Genomic DNA, 18,447 nt, shown 5'->3' on the forward strand with positions numbered 1-18,447 from the left:
TTTATTGCAGGATGACCGACATATGCTGATGTTAGCTTCATAACTCGTTTCTGACCTTAAGAGAGCCAGGAAGTTTTTGCATCACCCACAGATTTTCCCAAACACCTGTCCCAGCACTGAGCTGGTTAGGACTCTTCGGGTTCTTTCTTAGAATTAAAACAATCCTCTGGAAACGCTTTTTCTTGTGCCTCGTCTCAGAATCTGCAGGCAGCATTGATGAGGAAGTTTTTTTTGGTATTTTTGTTGGTGGGTCTTTTGGGGGGGTTGTTTTCTGTTTGTTTGTTTTTACATTTACTTGGTTGTTAGTCCTTCATTGTTGTCACTATTTATTTTAAAACTCTTGAACAACCCCTGATATGCACACATTTTGCCCGCCCCCGCCCACCCACCCCCCACGTTTTTTTGAAGAGAAGGAAATGTGTAGCTTGTTTTGAATGCAGACGGTGTTCGGTTCTACCGGAGGCATTTACGGCGACAGCCAAACGCAGCAGCAACAGCGCAAAATTGTCCCTCGGTTGGGGGAGGGGGTTAGGGACAGCAGGACAGCAGCCGGGAGGGGCGTGGCCCCGCGGGCCGGGGGAGGGGGGCTTCCGGCTCGGGCCTCAGGATCCGCCCCCGCTGTCTATTGGTCAAAGGGGGTTTGTGGTGAGAGGGTGGTGTGAACCCCGTCCCAATAGTCCCCCCTTTTGCTCCTAAGCTAGGCGCGTCCCTACACCCCGGCTAAGGGCTTTAACATGCATTTTCGTCGTAGTTCTGGCAGCTTGAGAGAGCATGATGTGGCCCCATTTTGCAGCTGAGAAAACTGAGGTTTTAACTGGTAGAGGTGCTCAAGGACATCCACCTCTATGGCACAAACCTCTTTCTGGGGATCCCCCAGCACCATCCGCGACCCTCAGCGGATCCGCCTAGTCTCTGCAGCGAGGGTGGGGGGAATAATTAGGTTGACCGCCACGCCACCAGGTCTGAGTCACCCACCTAAGGCCCGCAGGGGAGCAGCCAGCTCTCTCTCAGGGTCCCCGACTCGGGCCTGGGTCTCCCCGGGCCGGAAGCTGTTCCCGACCGCTCGGCTTAGGGTCCAGGACTCTCGCCGAGCCCTCTACGTGGCGTCGGGTTTGGTCACTGTCCCGCGGCACCCGTGCTCCTTCAGGGAGGGGCCACGACTTCCCCCGCGCTCGCTGCGTTTACCCCAGGGCTCCAGCAAAGGGGCCGGGTCCCCAGCCCCGGCCTTGCTGCGGCCTCGGAGACCCCCGGCCCGCCTCTGCGCCACAGGACTGAGACAGCAAACAGCGAAGCCCAGATTAGGACCGAGAGGCTCGGAGAAAGCGAGCGACGCGCCCCGGGGCCCCGGAGGCTAGCCTCGGGGGCCTGGGGCGCGGCTCCCCAGGCCACTCTTGAGCCGGGGCGGGGCTTGGGGGCGTGGTGTCGGCGGGCGGGGCCCGGTCTCCAGGGCTCCCGGCCTGGCCTGGGGCGGGGCTGGAGGGGCCGCAGCGCAGGCGGGCGGGGCGGGGGCGTGTCCGGGCGCTCTCCCAGACCGACGCGCTGCGGTGCCTCACACAGTCTTCGCTCCGCGCCCGCGCCGCCAGCATGACCGACGCGCTGCTGCCCGCGGCCCCCCAGCCGCTGGAAAAGGAGGGCGACTGCTACTTTCGGAAGGTGGGCGGCTTCGGGTGGGCGGGGAGCCTACGGACTCCAGACCTTCTGCCCCCAGGCTGCGGAAGGGGCTTCGGGAGCTCGGGGCCGGGGTCGACCAGGCCAGGAGGGGGAGGGGGCGCACCGGCCTGGGGTGGGCGGGGCAGAGGCTCTGGGCGAGGGCTCCGGGCGGTGGTGTACCGGGCGGCCAAGTGCAGGTGGCTTCCGGGGCTGGGGGCGGGGAGGGGCTCCTGGGGCTGCCCCGCACAGGTGGCGGAGGAGGCTGGGGGCCCGGAGGGGTGCCCCGGGTCACCTCGGCCGACTATCCCGCGCCCCTGGGGAAGGGATCAATTCCTAGTTGTGGAGGTGTCCGCGGCCTTGCTGCACGTTGGGACCCGAGCCCACCTTAGACCCGAGCGCTTGGCGGGGTGGAGAGAGATCACCCCAGGTGGCTTGGCGTTCTCCTTCTGCCTCCAGAACGCTTCCAGTGTCCGCTTCTTCGACTTTTAGAAGGAAAGGGAGAGCTGCCGGTGGGAGGTGACCTCTGCGTTGCCCCCTTTCTGCCCGAAGTCTCCTGGGAGGGAGTGCGCGCGGCAGACATGAGGGCGCGGCCTCGCCCCTGCTCACTTTATGCTAAAGAGTATTTATCTGATTGTTGGAAAGACCCGCTACGAGTGCTGGCTTGGCGGGAGATTGTTATTTCCGTGCGACCCTCCGTACGCGCCGCTGGCCCTGGGATAACAGCCCTGCAGCCCAGTCCGTCAAAAGCGACCCCAGCTCGCAGAGCTAGGGCGCTGAGATGCCCGCAGGTTGGCATGAAAATGCTTTCGAACCCGGAGACACGGTGAGACTTTCCACCCTGCCTCCTTGTAGGTTCCAAAGAATCTAAAAATAGCCTTCGGAGGTTGGCCAGGTTTGACCCGGTGGGTTGAGAGATTGTTTCTTTATAACCCATAAGACCGAAGGCAAAGTGTGTAATTATAAATAGGGAAGTGAAACTTTCTCAGTCAATGCTTAATTGTTCAAAGCCTAACGATCCAGTCGGTAAATGATCTTGGCATCTTCTTCCACATGACACAAACTTTGGGCTTTTCTCTTCGGTGAGGAACAGTGGCCCCAGGGGGTGGGCGGGGGGGGGGGACTGGAAACAGGTGACAATAGAGTGGGAAAAATTCTTTTTGGTTAAATTGCTTTTCACATTAAAAAAAAAAAGAGTAGTTTTAAGGTATATTTAAGTTCAAAGATGTCATCATGGAATTACAGGATTATAACTTCTAATTATGTGTGGCATTTGGGGCAGAGGATCACAGGCCATGGAATTGCAGAAGGAGGTGGAGCCTGGGAATCCCTAGATCTTGGTCCTCAGGCCCCAGAACCTGGCTGCCACCCTGGCAAAATTCCTGTGTAGCCTTCAGCAAGTTGCTGCCTCTTCCTGGGACTTCATTTCTTTCCTGAATTGTTTGTTCTCTGAACAGGTGGGAGTCTGGACCCACGGCAGCATTTGGGGGAGATGACAGAGGGAGGGGTAGAAGAGATGTGGAACGCCTGTGTGGGTTCCATTCCCAAGTCTTCCAGAACAGGTGTTCCAGGGAAGGATGTGCACAAGAAAGAGAGGGGATGGCTGGTGGGGGAACTAGGAAAAGATGCAAGGTTGGGTGTATTTTATTTTATTTTTTAAAGATTCTATTTTTAAGTAATCTCTACACCCAATACGGGGCTCAAACTTACAACCCCTGAGATCAAGCGTGGCATGCTCTACTGACTGAGCCAGCCAGGTGTCCTGGTTGGGTGTTTTTTTAGATGCAGTGTCTCTGGTGGTAAATGGGAGAATCATGGGTATAAAATAAGGTGAATCACTGGTTTACAATTAGAACCATCTCTACAAGAAAAGGAGATCTTGTAATGATCGTAGTGCTACATCATACCAGCCCAAAGAATGTTCTTTGTACCAGAATGATAAAAGGTGTTGATGGTGAACCTTTCTCAATTTGTGATCGGAGCCAGTTTGACCTAAAACGAATGCTCCCTGAATGAAAGAGGTAGATGTTCCACAGGAGAGAAAGGGAGGAAGAGCACTTTAGGTAGCCAGAAGAGCAAGGGCAAAGGCATGGAATTGTGAGCACTTGTGAGGGAGCCCTCTAGGGTGTGGAGGTGTAAGTGGGAACCAGGCTGTTCAGGGTCACGCATCCTGCTAAGGAACCTGGAAACCTCAGGGACCCATCAGAGTGTTTCAAGAAGGACCAGACATGACAGATACGTGCCCCAGAAAGCTGAGCGATCTCCGAGTGGGGGATGGGGGAGAGGCAATGGTGGGGAGGTAGGGAGGAGTTGGGGATTTAGTCTCCTGAAGTTTTCAACATCTCTGCCCTTTCTGCTCTGATACCATTGATGGACCACTGCTGGCTTTTCAGTTATAAAGTGCTGTGTAAACACAGCCTCACCACCCACCCTGATGACCAGTTTGCACCACTAACTTAAACCAGGGGTCCAGGCTGGAGGCAGGGATCCCAGTGAGGAGGTGAGAATGATGGGCAGCAGCAGTGTCCATGGGATGGGGAGAGCTAACGGCTAGGATATGGCGAGGAAGGTGCTGCTGACGAGTGCAGGCTGTCTGCCCTAGGTGTCTGGGTGGATGGCCAGGCACCTCACTGAGGTGGGGGCAACTTGGAGGCTGGTGTATAGGGGCAGGTGGATTTGAGGCCCCCATGACATATCCAAGTGGTGGTCCCAGTGAGGAGGGACCCGGAAGCCATGAAAACACCCTGTCTGGAGATGGGGCTCTGGGGGCACCAGTATAGGAGGCAGTTGGGGTGTTGTGAGAAGGGCCCAAGACAGAAAGGAGTAATACTGCCACTTAGGGGCAGGCAGAGGGATGGGAGGCAAGCCAGAAGGGCTGCAGTATTATGGAAGCCGAGAGAAGTGATTCTTTTTCATGGAGAGGTGGGGTTGACAAATCAGAAGAGCACTGGAAAATACTGGATTTAGATATTCAGGGGCTTGTTAGTCAATGGGTGGGTAGAGAGTCAGGGGCAAAAGCCAGTGAGGTGGGGTGCAGAGGGGAGAAGGGCAGAGAAGGTGATGGGTGCAGTGAGATGGGGGGTGGAGGAGAGACAAGAAGGCAGGTTCATTTCAGAATGAGGAAGTCTTTCAACTTTTTAAAGCTGAAGGTAAGGAAGTTCGGGGTGGAAGGCAGGTTGAAGATTCAGGGGAGAAAGAGAACAAGCTATGGAGGGGTCCCAGGAGGTGAGGGGCAGGGCAGGGCTGGGACGCAGCTGCCGGACAAACTGGGTGGATGAGCCAACCAGGGGCAGTAAGCGAGGACCCCTGAGACTGGAGATGCCACCAGAGTGGGCTCCCCCGTCCCGTTCTTGGACTTTGGAGATTTTGTGCACACTTAGAGGATCAAATTAATTTCTGCTAAAATCAGGCTTCTCTTTCATCCTGTTCCTTATCCTATCGTCTTTCCCCTCCCTTTTTTCTCGAAAATGCCATTCTGCTCCATTCATTCAAAAAGCATTTATTGAGTGACAGCTCTAAGCCTGACCCCTGTCAGATTCTGGGGCAGACTCAACTCCGTGGCCCTTCACAGGGGGCCTCGTGTCCTGGGGTGCGGGCAGTGCTGGGAGTCGGTGCTTTGTCCGGATAGCTCAGGCCATGCTTGAATAGGAATCTGCTTCTTTAGAACAGAGTGCAAAAAGTTGGGGGGGAGTCTGCGTCCATATTCAGAGCTTCAACTCTGTTTTGTGTGACTCACACACAAAATGGAAATGAATTGTCCAAAAAGCTCGCTCTGCCGGCAAGACCTGGACCCTGCACAAGACCATCATTGGCAGAGAGGGAGGTTCCCCAGTAAATCAGCATCTTCTTGGGGTCGTGTAGGACTTGGCTCTACAGAAAGCCCGAGGACACGGACACAGCTTGGCCTCAGGTCAGGCCTCCTGGGCTGGCAGCTTGGCGGGGGGGGGGGGGGGGGGGGGGGGCCTCCCAGTTAAAAACAAACAAACACAGAATCCTTTCTGGCCCGTTGCATTTTGTTTCTCTCATCTCTGGCTTCTCACTGATTTTTTTTTTTTTTTTAATTTCTTTAATGTTTGTTTATTTTTGAGAGAGATTGAGAGAGAGTGTGAGTGGGGGGAGGGGCAGAGAGAGAGGGAGATACAGAATCCGAAGCAGGCTCCAGGCTCTGAGCTGTCAGCACAGGGCCCGACACGGGGCTCAAACTCACAAACTGTGAGATCATGACCTGAGCCAAAGTCGGACGCCCAGCCAGCTGAGCCACCCAGGTGCCCCATCACTGGTTTTTCCTTTACGTTAATATGTTTAAATAGAGGCACAAGCTCGGTGGCTATAAATTGCTTTCTTAAAAGAATGACCAGTGGAAATGGAGCTTCTTTTTCCCAGATTTTCATGCTCATCTTAATGAACGTGTGCGGGAGAATGGAACAGTGTGTGTTCCGACCTATAGTTAATGCAGAGGAGTGTACGTTTCCAGGACACTTGTCCCTGGAGCTCTCTGGGTGCCTCCGTCCTAAAACCCACAGGAAATCCTCTTCGTGGCCAGGAGAGAAAACCACTTGGAGACAAACTAGAGAAAGCTGTTCTCTAGGGCTGTTGAAAGGGCCCCGCATAAAAGGTCTTAGCACCTTGTGGAAGGAGAAAATCAGGACAAAATGCTGTATTGTCTGTCCTTATCTCTGCCTCTTCATCCTTTGGGAACACCAATGACCCGAAATGAATTTAGCTCCATTGTTTCTACCCCAGAGCTGGAGGAGAAGTTGTTTCTTGTCCACAGAGGCCTCCAGGCTGGACAGGCTCCCAAGGTTCACTGTGTCCTGATTTATGGTCCCTGTTTACTCTGGGCTTCCCTTGAGGCTCCAGCAGAGAAGGAAGAATTCTTTTCTTTTTTTTTTTTTTTTTTTAACCTAGACACTCCTCCTGGTTCCTCCTTTGCACCATTCATCTTCGTGAAGTGTAATTCTGCGTTAGACACATGTGTGCGGGGGAGCTTTCTGTGAGGCCCGGTCCGCCGTGCTCAGTGTCGGTCATGGAGGCTCATCAGCGCCAGCTTTCCGGGGTGTCTGGACCCCCTCCCGTTGGATGGGAAGAAGGGTGTGAAGGCTGCTGATGCTGCCCTCTGCCCCACCCCATGCACCACCATGGTCTGAGCCAGGTCCTAAAGGCCAGACTGGCTCCAAGTTGATCATGGCCTTGGTGAGCGTCTGCCTGGCTACACTGATACACGCTAGCAGCCCAGAGGCTGTGTATGACAAGCACCTCTTCACGTTGCTGGATCCTGGCCAGGAGGGGTCCCCTGGCAGAAACAGAATTTTCAGGGTGACTCAGAGGAGAGTCAGCATGATGAGCTAGCTGTAACAATATAAACGTCTCCTGCTTCCTGGGGCTATTTGGATGGTTCCCAAGACACCACCTGTTCATACCGAGCGTTGGTTTTAGCCCGGTCACCACTTCCTTCTTTGGCTCAGGTACTAGAGTCTCGTGACAGGCTGCATTGGAGGTGGCCACAGAGGACGGTGGGATTGCAGGTGCAGCCCAGCCCCAGGACGGGGTGTCTGGCTGAGTGGGCGGTGAGGGGTGCCGGCTGGGAGCGAGGTCTCCCACCTGCAGCACCAGGGACAGGAGGAGAGATGTGAGTCTTTCAGGACTTTCTGGTCAGACCCACGCAGTTCGGTGTGGCCATATGCCGTTAGAAAGTCCCAGGTTTTGATTGGGTTGTAAGAAGAGAAAAGGGCAGGTGATGGAGAACTTGAGGAGTAGTTCCTTTTTGGGGCACCTGGGTGGCTCCGTCAGTTAAGCGTCTGACTCTTGATCTCAGCTCAGGTCTCGATCTCAGGATCATGAGTTCAAGCCCTGAGTTGGGCTCCATGCTGGCCATGGAGCCTACTTTCAAAAAAAAAAAAAAGTTATTTTTCTTGTTTATGTGTCTTGTAGAAATAACATGAATTATTGGAATTGCAGAAAAAAGTCATTACAAAAATGTACAAATTCACACACACACACATACCAGCCCCTCTCCCACGCAGACACGCTTTGCAGACAGGAACTGTTAGCTGTGGGTGAGTGCATCCGACCGGGTGAAATAAGCAGGTCCTCAGGTGGGACTGGAAATATATTTGATCCATGGAGATTTGGGTGATGGTAAAAGCTTTGTTACTCATTCAACAGGTTGCACAGTAACTGTGAGTGGTGCGCAGGAGGTGTTGATAAAGACTAGTAGAAGTGACTGCAGGGAGCCTTTAGTGAAGGATCATGGCTAAGTGCTGATTTCATATTGTGGCCTCCCCACCCCCCTTGTGAATGGTTGGGAATGCTGGAGAAAAGCAGGTGCTCTGTGATTTGCCACCCCGGCTCCTGGCAGGGATCCTGGAAGGGCAGGAGGGCTCTTGAAAAACGCTAGACTTTCGTTTTAATTTTAATGGATGTGGAAAAGCTAGATTCTGTTTCATCCAATGTGCCCTGAATCTCCAGCATGGCGAGAAGTTAAATTAGATGTATGTGTGTATTGCAGGGTACTGCGTGCTATTTTGGTGCTTTCTGGTTGACAGCTTCTGGCTAACTCGTAAACAAACAATTCTGTTTTCCAAAGTTTGGTGGTTGAGTGGGGGATTGCGTCATCAGGAAGGAGTGAGAAAGGCTGAGAAAATAGAAAACATCTTTGCGCTATAGGAGCAACAAAAAGTACCCTCTTTCCCACGCCCTTTTGTACAGAGCATCCAAAGTTGGCTCTGTACTGACAGCAGCAAGATACGGGTCTTGAACTCACGAACTGTGTGAGGGGCTCTAGCTAGGAGACCCTGCCCTGTCACCCTCTACTCAGTCTTATACCTGACCTGGAGACCCCAGGTTCACACTGTGCCTTCATTTTGCTGGAAAATCATCTACATGCATAAGCTTTACCTTTGACTGTGGAAGAAGAGCCCATACCGGTTTTCTGGGTAGAGGGGAGTCAGGTGCCAGGCACTGACCTGAGTGGGACCCCGGCCGGGGGAGGAAAGACTGCTCCAGTCCCTCTCTCTGCATCTGCCTTCCCGGTGACCTGGCCTTTCTCCCTTTCCTAGTGTCTGTCTCTGTAGGTAAAGGTTGAGTACTCTTGTCCTTTCTTCCAAATGAAGTGCCTCCAAGTTGTGCCTGGGTATCGCTTTTAAACACGTATTTCCCAGCTGAGCGATGTGACTGTTCACAAAGGGCATGCCAGGGGGATGTTGGCAAATGGAGTTCTTGCTCTAGGTGAACTGATTCTAATTAGGACTAATTGAAAAATGAGTTGCAGGTGCCAGAAAAATCCAATCCAAAATGGCACATAAACACACTGTGGCACATCCCTACAATGGAATTCTCAGCAATAAAAAGGAACAAACCACCCAGAAGTGCAACAGTGTGGATGGGTCTCAAAGCATAATATTGAACACAATGTGCCAGACACGGAAGAGTATGTACTGTACGATTCCATTTCTATGAAGTTCTAGAACAAGCAAAAGTCTATGGTGATGGAAACCAGAGTATTGGTGGCCTGGGGATGATGAAGATATTCTAATTTTTTTTAATGTTTATTTATTTTTGAGAGAGTGAGTGTGAGAGGAGGAGGGGCAGAGAGAGAGGGGGACAGAGGATCCAAAGTGGGGTCTGTGCTGACATCAGCGAGCCCAATGTGGGGCTTGAACTCACGAACTGCAGGATCATGACCTGAGCCGAAGTCGGGCGCTCAACCGACTGAGCCACTCAGGTGCCCTGAAAAAGTTTGATTGAGGTAATGATTCCAGAGGTTTATACATTCGTCCAAACTCATTGAACTGTGTATTTAGAATCTATGTATTTTATTATACATAAATTATACCTCAATTTAAAAAATGGTTTAGGCAAGAAAGGGAATGCATTGGCTTCTCTAACTGAGCAGTCCAGAAGAATGGCTTCAGGCCTGGCTTGATCTAGGGCTCAGATGCTGCTACGAGCAGTTTCTCAAGTCTCTTCCCCCTGGACTGGTATTCATTTTGGGGGAGACATTCCCCTGCTGGTGGCAAAGGCCAGTGGGGGAAAAATGAAGGTGTCTTCCTCATGAGTTCTGATTATCCTCTGTCAGGTGCTCACTCTGAGTCCCTCTGAGGGCCAGAGGCCTTCAGTTTCCAACTGAGCAGGCATGAGGTCAGTGTTCTTCTCCTTGGAAAGGAGGTAGGGGAGCACTGAGTGTCAAGGACTATGAGGTGGGAGGGGGGACCCGGTCACTGCGCCCAAAGTATGCACAGTGATGTTGGGCAGCCCTCAGCCGAGAAGCACGCGAAAGGTGTCTGGGGGTTTGCAGGCAAGCTGTCCCAGCCAACATCGCCCCGCATTCCTGCTGCTGACTGCCTCACAGCTCATCTTGGAGTGACAGCAGGGACGTGGGCTCGAGTCGGGCTCCCACCCTCCCTGCCTTGAGTAGCTCACTTAACCTGCAAACCTTAGGACTGTGGGATCTCAAATGCTGTAGCACGGTCCACAACTGGCCGTCTGACTCATGACACATGCCCTGTGATGAAGTTGAGGCCTCACTCAGTATTTGCTTTTCTGGGTGTTGGCTGTTGGACCGTCTTCCGGCATTTTAACATTGATGCAAATGTCCACACGCAGACTCTGTGTGGCAGAAAGACTCACTTCACTGTAGGACTTGTGGACCATGACCTTCCAGGCCAGGACAGTTCAGCTCTCTGCCCCCACCGCCTCCCTATTCCCGGTTTCCAGGTTAAGCAGGTGTGACAGGTGCTGCCTTGGGCCCTGGCACAAACCTTCGTTCCAGTTGGCAGAAGCTCTCCATCCCGTTAGGAACCCACCAAGAACTGAGGCATGGTCGAGGACTGTGGGTCCCCAGAGAACCGCTGAAGGGGCCAGTGGACAGCTGGCAGCTTCTGGAGATGCCAGGGGGTCTTTATGGCAGTCTTGCCCAGATTTGCTTCTTGGGGCTCTGAGAAGCTTCCACAGTCCTGTGGGTGTTCCTAGTGTTTCCAGCTGGCCCAGCATTCCTACCTGTCAGTAAGAAGTAATGTCATTTTGGTTCTAATTACTCAGTCATATCTAATCCTAAGCATTCCTCTCTCTTATCTAGGAACTTGACTCCGCATCTGTGGGCTAGCCAGAAGTTGGGTAGAGTATAGGAGTAGGAAAAAGTTCTTATCCGTGAACTGGAATGGCAGCTTATCTTAGCTCTGGGAGTGTCCATAAAGGAATTCGTTATTAAAGCTTCTCTGTAAAATGGAACACAGCTTGGGGTGAACCATGTGATTTTTGAGTCAGATGAAGCCATCCAGATAAAGCTACCCCTTCATAGTAATTTTAGAAAGTATAAAGGAAAGAGGAGGGCCATTAGTTTAGGCCTTGAATATTCCATTAGCTTAACAGTAAAGACCTTTTAATCTTATATCTGGAAAAAGATAGTTTTCTGACTTTTATTTTGAATCAGAGATCATTGGGTGGTTTTAAAGATGTTAACTTTTAAGACCAGTCCAAATCAGATTCTGAATATCTGTGTAATTCGAATCCTAGTGAGTAAGAATGAGAAATCTTGTGGAAGGAGAAGCATTGTAAATTAACCCGGGTCTGACCCACTAGTCCAAAGGCCACTGATATGGGGAATCCTTGAGATTAGGGCTCTGAATAACTCCTTCTTCCTTGGGGTGGAGGCCACAGACCTGGCTTGGGCAGAGGTGGGGCCAAGCGGAAAGGCAGTGACACAACTGGAGAGAAAGGGCATCTTTTCACGGAGTGCTGCCCACCAGCCATTCCTGGGCCGTAACCACGGCACCCTCTGTGGGCAGGACCTAAAGATAAGCCTCTAAAAGGAACAGAGCCCTCACTCAGATTGCAGGGATTTTACCAGCTGGGGTGGGAAGAACACTGTTAGGTTAAAATTCTTAAACTTTTCAGAGTGAATCCTTGGGGCACCAGGGTGGCTCAGTCGGTTTGAGCTTCCGACTCTTGATTTTGGCTCAGGTCATGATCTTAAGGTCATGGAATCAAGCCCCGCATCAGGCTCCATGCTCAGCATGGAGCCTGCTTGGAATTCTCCCTCTGTCCCTCTCTTTGCCCCTCCCGCTCACTCTCTCTCTCTCTCTCTCTCTCAAAATAAATTTTAAAAAATTTCAGGTGATCAATAATATATAAAAAAATAAGTTTGCCTTTACCAATAATAAATGCAAATTGTTAGAATAGGATACCTGTTCCAAGTTGCATAGCAACTTGGCAAAGATTAATGCTTTTCAGGGCACCTGGGTGACTTAGTCGGTTAAGCGTCCAACTTCAGCTCAGGTCATGATCTTGCGGTTTGTGGGTTCGAGCCCCACGTCGGACTCTGTGCTGACAGCTCAGAGCCTGGAGCCTGCTTCGGATTCCGTATCTCTCTCTCTCTCTACCCCTCCCCTGCTCATGCTCTGTTTCTCTCTGGCTCTCAAAAATAAATAAATGTTAAAACAAATTTTTTTAAAATAATACTTTTCAGCTCAACAACAGAAAGACAGCTCCATTTAAAATGGGCCAGTATCTGAATTGATATTTCTCCAAGGAAGATTCACAAATGGTCAATAAGCACATGAAAAGACATTAAACATTTTTAACGATCAGGGAAATGCAAATCCAAACCATAAGGAGATATCACACAGATTGTCTGTTAGAAGAAAAATAGTATTATTGATGGTATGGAGAAATTGGAACCCTCCTCCACTGTTGGTGGGAATGTACAATGGTGTAGCCACTTTGGACAATAGTTTGACTGTTCCTCAAATGGGTAGGCCCCAAATTAACCACTGACACAACAGTTCCCCTCCTAGGTCTATAGCCAAGAGAAAGAAAAACATAAAAACGCCACATAAAAATGTATACACAAATAAGCAGCCCTATTCATAACAGCCAAAAAGCGAAAACATCCCCAAATGTCCGTCAAGTGATGAATGGATAAATTAATGTGGTATATTCATATAATGGGGGATTAGTTAGGGGCAAAAAGGAATACGGTACTGGTACAAGCTCCAACATGGATGAACCTTGAAAAATCATGCTAAGTGAAGGACGCCCATTCCAAAAGACATTATTTTTGTAAAATTTCATTTGTAGGAAATGTCCAGAATAAGCAAATGTGTACAGACAGAAAATAGATTTGTGGTTGCCTAAGGCTGGTGGGGAGAAGGGGCAGAGAACAGAGAGTGGCTTTCTTTCTTGGAGGATAATTGGGCTGGGGTGCACTGGAGGTCTTTAAGAGGTTTCTAGGGCCATACCTGCCCTAGAAATATACCTTAAAGAAAAAAGTAGAGGTTCATCGAGATTCATGTTTACAAATATGCACCAAATAATAGCAGATACTTAGATGCAATGTAAATGTCTAAGGAAATGGTAAATTCTTAAAAAAAGATGGTATTATGCAATTGTTAAATCATGGTTTCAAGAAACATTCCATAGCAGGGAAGTTTCATAATAGAGTGTTAAGTGAGGAATTAGGATAAGCTGTTATGTGCCAGTCTGCAGAAGAGAGTTAATGTAGCAGGTCTGAGGCTGCTATCAGGGAGGTTTGCTTGCAAGGCTGTCCCCTGCCTGGTATCTGGGAACCTGGCTCTTGGGAGCGTTCCCTCCATCCCCTAACTGACAAGGTCGGCTCACTTCCCCTAGACTGATGGCACCAACCGTGTGGTTTATGATGAACACCTGCTGGGAGTGTTCCTGCCCCGAGTCTGGAATTTTGGCACATGCCAGGCACGGGGTGCCTTTGTGATCAGTTCCCGGTGAAATCCCTGGGCATCGATTTTCTAACCTGGACAGTGACATCTCATTCATGTTGCTGAATTTTTGTTGCTGGAGGAAGAAGGTGCTCTGCATGACCCCCTCCCCCCCCTCCAGGGGAGGGAGAAGCATAAGGAAGCCTGCACATGGATTGTTCCACACTCTACCCATGTCTTTTCCTCTGTGATCCAGCTCTGGGTCCTTACTAAGCTGCTGTCGTATAGCTGTGAGTGCAACTATGTGCTGAGTCCTGTGAGCCTTAGTGAATCTCTGAACGTGGGGCTGGTCTTGGGAACTCCCAACATTGCACTAATGTGAAAAATAATGACATGCACATAAAATACATGAGCAGGAAAGAAACCAATTCGCAGTGGCTGTTTTGGAGTTGGATCGTTATTAGTGACTTTTATTTTCTTTTATATTTTTCAATATTTTATGTATTTTCCATTTTGATGTTACTTTTATTTTCAGAAAAGGCTCGTTTTTAAAACATTTGTTACTTAAATGTTGTCATTTTTATTTTTAAAGTTTATTTATTTTGAGAGAGAACATGTGCATGCAAGAGAGAGTGCATGAGAGCAGGGGAGGGGCAGAGAGAGAGGGAGAGAGAGAATCCCAAGTAGGCTCCGAGCTGTCAGTGCAGAACCCAGTGTAGGGCTCCATCCCACGAACCACTAGATCATGACCTGAGCTGAAATCAAGAGTTGGACACTCAACCGACTGAGACACCCAGGTGCCTCTAAATGTTGTCATTTTTATTTATTTATTTTTTTAATGTTCTATTTATCTTTGAGAGAGGAAGAGACAGAGTGTGAGTGGGGGAGGGGCAGAGAGAGAGAGGGAAACACAGAATCCGAAGCTGTCAGCACAGAGCCCGATGCGGGGCTCAAACTCACGAACCACGAAATCATGACCCGAGCCGAAGTCGGATGCTTAACCAACTGAGCCACCCAGGCGCCCCATAAACACTGTCATTTTTAGAGTGGCTGACTTCTGAAGGGTCATCTCTCATTTTCCTTTAGGGTTGCAATCCCCTTGCACAAACTGGCCGAAGCAAACTGCAGAATCAAAGGGCTGCCTTGAACCAGCAGATCCTGAAAGCCGTGAGGATGAGAACAGGAGCAGAAAACCTTCTGAAGTAAGTGTCTGCTGCCTCAGCGGGGAGCCGGCCTCTCCCGGAGCCTATCCATCCCTAAACTCCTCGGCCTGCTTGGCTTCCTCTCTAGCTCTCGGTTTTAACTTTGGGTTCCCTCCTTGTTTCTGGCGCCTGGAGCAGGCCCTTCCTTGCCTGGAGCTTGATTATGTTACAGACAAGTATTTTACCCCACCTGTTTGTGTGTTTGGGGATGGGGGAAGCCAATGATCACATTCCTGTTTGTTTTCTCTGCTTTCTCTGGGACTTGTCCGTCCGTTTTCTCTGTTGTCTAGTGGAGAAACCATGCCTGGTCTAGAATCACTGCTTGGTAAGTGTTGGATGTAGAAAGGAAGGCAGGAGGGAGGGAAAGGGACATTTCTGTTGCCAGTGTCCAGCCCTCCAGTGAGAGGCCCCAGTACAATCCCATGGCCTTGGGGCCCTCATTATTATGCTCTGGTGGTGAAATAGTTACTTACGAAGCGTAGAACTCAGTGAAGCTTTACCTGTGTCATAGGCAGCTGGAAGCCCTCCCTACACCCCTCAGTGCAACACAAGGCAGTGTGTCAGCCTCCCCTTGTGTATAAAGGGTGCAGACTTTTCTTCTTCCTTCAGAGTTTCTGGGGGTCACTCTTGTCAGCCCCATGCTACCTTCTGCACGGGGAGCCAGGGTAGGCACCGTGCCTGCTGCCTGGCCAAGTGAGACAGGTGCCCCCTGGAGACTCAGAGAGAGATGCAGGGCGCTTGTAGGGACCTGGAGCTTGGAAACCTGGCAGGGAACCCGGAAACCTGGCAGGATGTGGATAATGGGTGTTCCCAATGGGTCACCTGCACTGTTGGAGGCCTTTGGGAGCCCAGAGGCTATTGGGAAAGACAAATACACCAAACCAGGCGTTCACAACAGAGCTGCAGTAGTCTGATGGTCACAGATATGTACAAGCAGCATGATCATCTCCTCCACACGGGCTGCTCACCTGAGCACCCAGGAAAGACAGAAGGAGGGTTTCTGATCATGAACTTAGGGTAAACTTTCAGAATCCATCTGTATTTGCTCCCTAGGAAAGCTGTCTGAGCTACTAGGTGAGGGAAAAGGAAGGTGCCCTATATGTGTATTTTAAAGGGTTTGTATGTTCGCTTTTGTGCACGCATAGGCTTTTTCCAGAAAGTATGAAGAAAGAAGCCGTTAGAGTTGCCTCTTGGGATCAAGCCCAGGGATGGGGTGGAGGTGACTCTTACCCGTAATGTTACCGCCTCCAGTGTTTGGGTGTTCTTTTATGAAGGACATGAATTACTTTTATTCATTTTTCGTGTGAAATCCTGCAAAGGCCCAGAAGATAGTATCACCAACCACCTGAACCTGCCGCTGACTCGGGAGCAATAGTGTTGTGCTTCATGTAGGCATTGGTACTCGTGGACTAGCAGAGAGCGCAAGTCCTGGGGTGGCCAGGCTTCCGGGAACCTCTCCTCCAGCTACTTCTGTAGCAGGGTGGAAGCTAAATTGTTACCGGAGGAGACTAGGAAACTTACAACATTTCACCTTTTTTTCTTTTTTTAAGTTTATTTACTCATTTTTTTCTCTCTCTTTTTTTTTAATTTTTATTTATTTTTGAGAGAGAGAGAGAGACAGAGAGACAGAGCATAAGCAGGGAAGGGACACAGAGCAAGAGAGAGAGAGAGACACAGAATCCGAAGCAGGCTCCAGCCTCTGAGCTGTCAGCACAGAGCCCGACGCGAGGCTCGAACTCACCAACTGTGAGATCATGACCTGAGCCAAGGTCAGACGCCCAACCGACTGAGCCACCCAAATGCCCCAGTTTATTTACTTATTTTTAAGTACTCTCTACACCCAGCGTGGGACTCGAATTCATGACCCTGAGATCAAGAGTCGCATGCTCCACTGACTGAGCCAGCCAGGCGCCCCACAACATTTCACCTTGTATTTTATTTTATTATTTTTAAACTTTTTAAAATGTATTACCTATTTTTGAGAAAGAGTGCTAGTGGGGGAGGGGCAGAGAGAGAGAGAGACAGAGAGAGAGAATCTCAAGCAGACTCTGTGCTCAAACTCATGAAACTATGAGATCGTGACCTGAGCCAAAATCAAGAGCCAGACATTTAACCAACTGAGCCACCCAGGTGCCCCAACATTTCATGTTTTAAAATGTCTGGCAATGTCCCTGTCCCCAGAGAAATCTGGACCTGGGGACCATCAGGTCTGCAGCGTAGTGGCCAGCACAGCTTAGGAGGGGCTCTGATTCAGGAGTGTAGGCCATGGGCTGGGCTTGCTGTGCCGGGAAGGGTGTAGGCACCTTCCCCCTGGTGTGATTTGTGGCTACGGGTTTTGGTTGACATTTCTGAGAGGCCAGCCCTGTGGCTCTGGGGGGCAGGCAGGCAGCCTTGAGTCTGTGGCTCCCTAGGAGCAGACTACAGTTGATTGGCCTGTCATTCACCCAGGAAGTGAATTTCTTGAGTGCCTAGGAAGTAGCAGGCACTGTTTGAGATGCAAGAGGAGAAGGCTGCTGGCAGTGCAAATGAATCCCTGCTTTCATGATGCTTAATCTCTTGTGGGGGGGACCTTCCTAACAGCAAACAAGTCCAGTCATGTCAGAGGTGATGCTTTCTAGGGTGTCGATGAAAAGGAAATGGGCTAGAGGTTGACAGTGTGGTGCAGCCTTAGAAACAGGCCAGTCAGGGAGGCCCTCTCTGAACAGGGGCCTTGGCATTTCTAAGGCACAAACCAGGGTAGTTTTTTTTGTTGTTGTTGTTTTTTTTTGGTCTGTCTTGCTCTTTTAATGACACCAGCAAACAGCCTCTGAGACCCAGTGGTTCAAGCTCATTGTCAAGTTAGCATTTGTTGAGCTGGCAGGGTGGGGGTAGGGTGGGGTTGTTAATGATTTTCGAAGTGACCTGACCTAAAAGTTCAGAGTGGCCCTTTCTGGAGACTGTTGGGAGAGGGAACCCTAAAGGTATTTATTAATCTGACTTCATTGGCACCAACCGTTTCCCAAAAACAAATAAGGCGTTCAGCCAAGTCCAGCTCTGGCCCCGTGGCTGTTCCTGGGTGTCTGATTAGGTGGCCTGGGTGTCTGATTAGGTGGCTGTCCCTGCCAACAAGGGGTAGTTTAAGTCATAAATTGAGCCCCACTATCCTGTGCACCTGTTTTCAGGTTCCCGGATGTCCCTCTATAGACCTCAGATAAAGATTGAGCAGTTGGAACTGGGTGGGGTGGCCTTTGGGAAAGCGTCCCCCAAAACGCAGGAAGGCAAGGGTCCCAGTGCTTTACCCGCATTGGTAGGGGGCTGCGACGCTGGGCAGGCCCTGGCAGGAGCCAGGCTTTCTACCCCTTCAAGGTCTCCCTCCTCCTCCTTTGAGCCATATCGGCCTAGAGTCCATGAGCTTCCTGAGGTTTGATTAGGAAGATAGCAGATATTTTAAATGTACTTTTCCAGGCTAAGCAAGGACAATATTCTCTCTCTTTTCTTAGAACCCTGCCCTCCCTGGAGAAAAGCTGGGGTAGAAATGTGGTGTTGTTTCTCTGAAACAGAGATGGTCTTTGTAACATTAAAAGCAACTTGCCACATGGTTTAGCTTTAACTAACTGGGCCTTTGAACGATGGCGGGTCATTTAACATCTTTGGGGTTCAGATTCCCCTCTTGTACTGGGAGCTTTGGACTGGAGCAGGACTGGCCCACTGTGAGGCTTACAGAGGCCAGGCCGGCTCAGGAAAGAGTGGAGGGGGCCAGACCTGGTGCTGCGGGGCAGTAGGGAGTGGTGGGGACAGTGGGGAAGTACAGAGTGCATACTCTCTCCAGAGGGACCACGTGCAGCTTGCCTCATCGTGGGGGCGCAGCCAGGATTGCCGGACCTTCGGTTTTTTGGTTTTTTTCCAGAAGATAGAGATCTGATCTTTTTCTCTCCTTTTTATTTTTC

General features: G+C 50.5%; 1 protein-coding gene across 1 annotated transcript in view; it reads left to right on the top strand.

Annotated features, from left to right (window-relative positions):
• Positions 1-1,519: 1,519 nt before the first annotated feature.
• The window catches only part of RHPN2 (rhophilin Rho GTPase binding protein 2), a 58,704-nt gene continuing 41,776 nt past the window's right edge, over positions 1,520-18,447 (top strand). The window contains exons 1-2 of the mRNA XM_053906041.1: positions 1,520-1,653; positions 14,406-14,521. Of these exons, the coding sequence (XP_053762016.1) occupies positions 1,585-1,653; positions 14,406-14,521 (185 nt within the window). The 5' untranslated portion in view covers positions 1,520-1,584. The remainder of the gene's footprint in view (positions 1,654-14,405; positions 14,522-18,447) is intronic.

Source organism: Panthera pardus, unplaced genomic scaffold (assembly GCF_024362965.1).
Source record: "Panthera pardus isolate Hobbes unplaced genomic scaffold, ASM2436296v1 HiC_scaffold_18, whole genome shotgun sequence".
Lineage (NCBI taxonomy): Eukaryota > Metazoa > Chordata > Mammalia > Carnivora > Felidae > Panthera > Panthera pardus.